The 2476-nt window shown below is 28.2% G+C and overlaps 2 protein-coding genes across 2 annotated transcripts in view; both read right to left on the bottom strand.

Annotated features, from left to right (window-relative positions):
- The window catches only part of LOC102600706 (probable xyloglucan endotransglucosylase/hydrolase protein 26), a 3555-nt gene extending 2965 nt beyond the window's left edge, over nt 1-590 (bottom strand). Inside the window, exon 1 of the mRNA XM_006353506.2 lies at nt 387-590. Within this exon, the coding sequence (XP_006353568.2) occupies nt 387-561 (175 nt within the window). The 5' untranslated portion in view covers nt 562-590. The remainder of the gene's footprint in view (nt 1-386) is intronic.
- A 434-nt stretch (nt 591-1024) lies between these two features.
- On the bottom strand, nt 1025-2298 carry LOC102600376 (probable xyloglucan endotransglucosylase/hydrolase protein 26; the record flags this gene model as incomplete). Its single annotated transcript, XM_015311346.1, has 3 exons — nt 1025-1235; nt 1872-2065; nt 2194-2298. Coding segments are annotated over 3 exons (510 nt in total), but the record flags the coding sequence as incomplete, so codon positions are not given.
- Between the last annotated feature and the right edge of the window lie 178 nt (nt 2299-2476).

Raw genomic sequence — 2476 nt, 5'->3', positions numbered from 1 at the left:
TATATATATATATTATCAGATCACACTCATTTTGAACCAATTGTATCCAGATTATGAATCCATCTCTACCTAGAACAGTCATTATCGAAGCAGGGGTGTGCCTAGTTGGTTGTTAAGACTATAGCCAATTGAATCTCCTTTGCCGAAAAAAATTACACTATATAAATAGGTTAATATTTTTTTATTGTATGTATATAAACTATTGAATCGCGTCAACATAAATAGAAAAAATTAGTACAGTGGTAAAGGGGTTCTCATATTATTTTTGGTCCTAGATTCAGATCCCAAATATAACATTCTTATATTTTTCGGATTCCCATCATATATTTATAAATTTCTGACTCCGCTACTGAATTTAAAAAATCAAAAAAAAATAAAACTTATACCTGCAGATTTATCAAGAACAAGTTGAAGATCATCCCCTAGAAGTTTACAATGATGAGCACCCCAATTAACATACATGCTACTTGATGTCATCCCAATGACTACATATGAATGAAATAATGCAATTGTTGCAATAATCATCAAAACCAATGAATTAAAATTTATGAGTTTTGCCATCTTAAAATTATTTTTTGTGATCACACTTTTTTTTCTTCACTTGGAAATTGTACATTTTGCTATTAGGCTATGGTGGATTTATATAGCATAATTTTATTTTTATTTTTTTAAAAAAAACTTTGAATTAGTATTTGTAATTTTATGTATTTTGTACTGCTGACCATGTTAGAGGTTGACATTCTAACTAATATCAAGTAGATGCAGTTGACAATTAATCAAGAAATTTGGTTACATGTATGTTGCATTTGTTGGTGTTTGAACATTTTTTTAAATTGATGATTGAAGTTAATGGTTACAAGTTATTTAAATTGAAGTTTAATATATATGTTTTGTATTTAATTTGGGAGACAACTTTTACTTGATGATTGATATTTATGGTTACACTATTTTACAAAAGCATGATGATATTTTTGATGGAGCGCAGGCTGATGAGAACATGTAAAAAAAAGGATAAACTACCTTATTAGACATACATCAATACTATCCTAAACTTTCTATAAGTTGCAATAAATGGTGCATTTGTCCAATCAATTTTAACAAGACCACCTCTTGTTGCCCAATCATCAGCATTCCATAGACTAGTGTAGACTCTCATTCCTTGTTGGTTTGGGAATGGAATGCCTTTGAATTGATAGTTTCTAAATACCCTAATTGGAATACTATCAATGTACCATCTGGAAAAAAAAATTACAAACATTGCCACATCAAATTTCAAGAAATTGTCTAGTTTCTTGTGTTTGGTACGACAGAAGTCATCCTCAAAAAATATTTAGAGTGCTTAGTTGGAGAGTGAACTATCTTTCGAAAGAAACATTTACTATTAAAGATTGATTATTTGTACTATTATTACTATTAGTTCATTTGTTTTAATTTATGTAACGTTGTTTGGCTGGACATGAAGTTTAAAAAGGAAAAACTTTTGAAACTCCTGGTCTAAAACAAGTGACAAACATTTGTGTCACTATAAAACATCTTGTTAAGAGTAAAAGGAGAAGTTTAAAGTTAAATTGTTTCTAAATAAGAAAATATGATTTTTTTTTTAGGATAGACTAAAAATGAAAAGTACGATACATAAATTGGACAAATAAAGTTGTATTATTTTAGCGGATAGTGTATGTTTTGATGAAGTTAAGAGTTGGTTAAATCAATATAAAGTTAAAAGTTGAGATAATCGTAAAGGAAAACGTATTTTTCGGAGAACATATTTGAAATTTATAGATAATATAAAGGTGGTCGGTGGAGATATTTTAATTGATAGGTAAGACGATTTTTATATAATGAAAGGAAGTTATCTGAAAAGACCGACTTACACGACAGTATTGGGATTCCAATGAATGGTATAGTTGTGAAAATCAGCAGTTGGATCAAACCAAGGGTAAAATTGTTGCTCCCTGTTTCCAACACCTTGGGTGTAAATATTTGTGTGTATAATATAAGGTTGTCCTGATATATTTCCTAAAAACTCAAAATCGATTTCATCATGCTTGGTACCAGTAGAAGATAGCTGTCACGATAAATAAAAAAAATATTATTATACAAAAAATATTTACATCTTATTATATACTATTAGAGCATAAAATTTAAAGTCGGTTAATTTTGTTACATGATGCATGTTATATAAAGTATACTTACATAGTATGTTGTGACAGTTCCAGCAGAGTTATTAGGTACCAACTTGATAAGCATTTCAAAGCTACCAAAAAGAAATGATCTTTTTGATTGAGCACCAGAGCCTGAAATTTAAATTAAAAAGTCAGAGACGGATCTAGAACAAATTCTTTAAGTATTGACAACTATTTTCAAATCGTATACACATATGTATAAATTTCATATATATATATATATTTATACTTGATACATCAAGTTCATACTAGATATATATAAAAGATACATGAAATTAATATATATATATATA

The sequence above is a fragment of the Solanum tuberosum genome, unplaced genomic scaffold, assembly GCF_000226075.1.
Source record: "Solanum tuberosum cultivar DM 1-3 516 R44 unplaced genomic scaffold, SolTub_3.0 scf00155, whole genome shotgun sequence".
Taxonomy (NCBI): Eukaryota; Viridiplantae; Streptophyta; class Magnoliopsida; order Solanales; family Solanaceae; genus Solanum; species Solanum tuberosum.
This window is presented reverse-complemented; position numbering and strand designations above follow the sequence as displayed.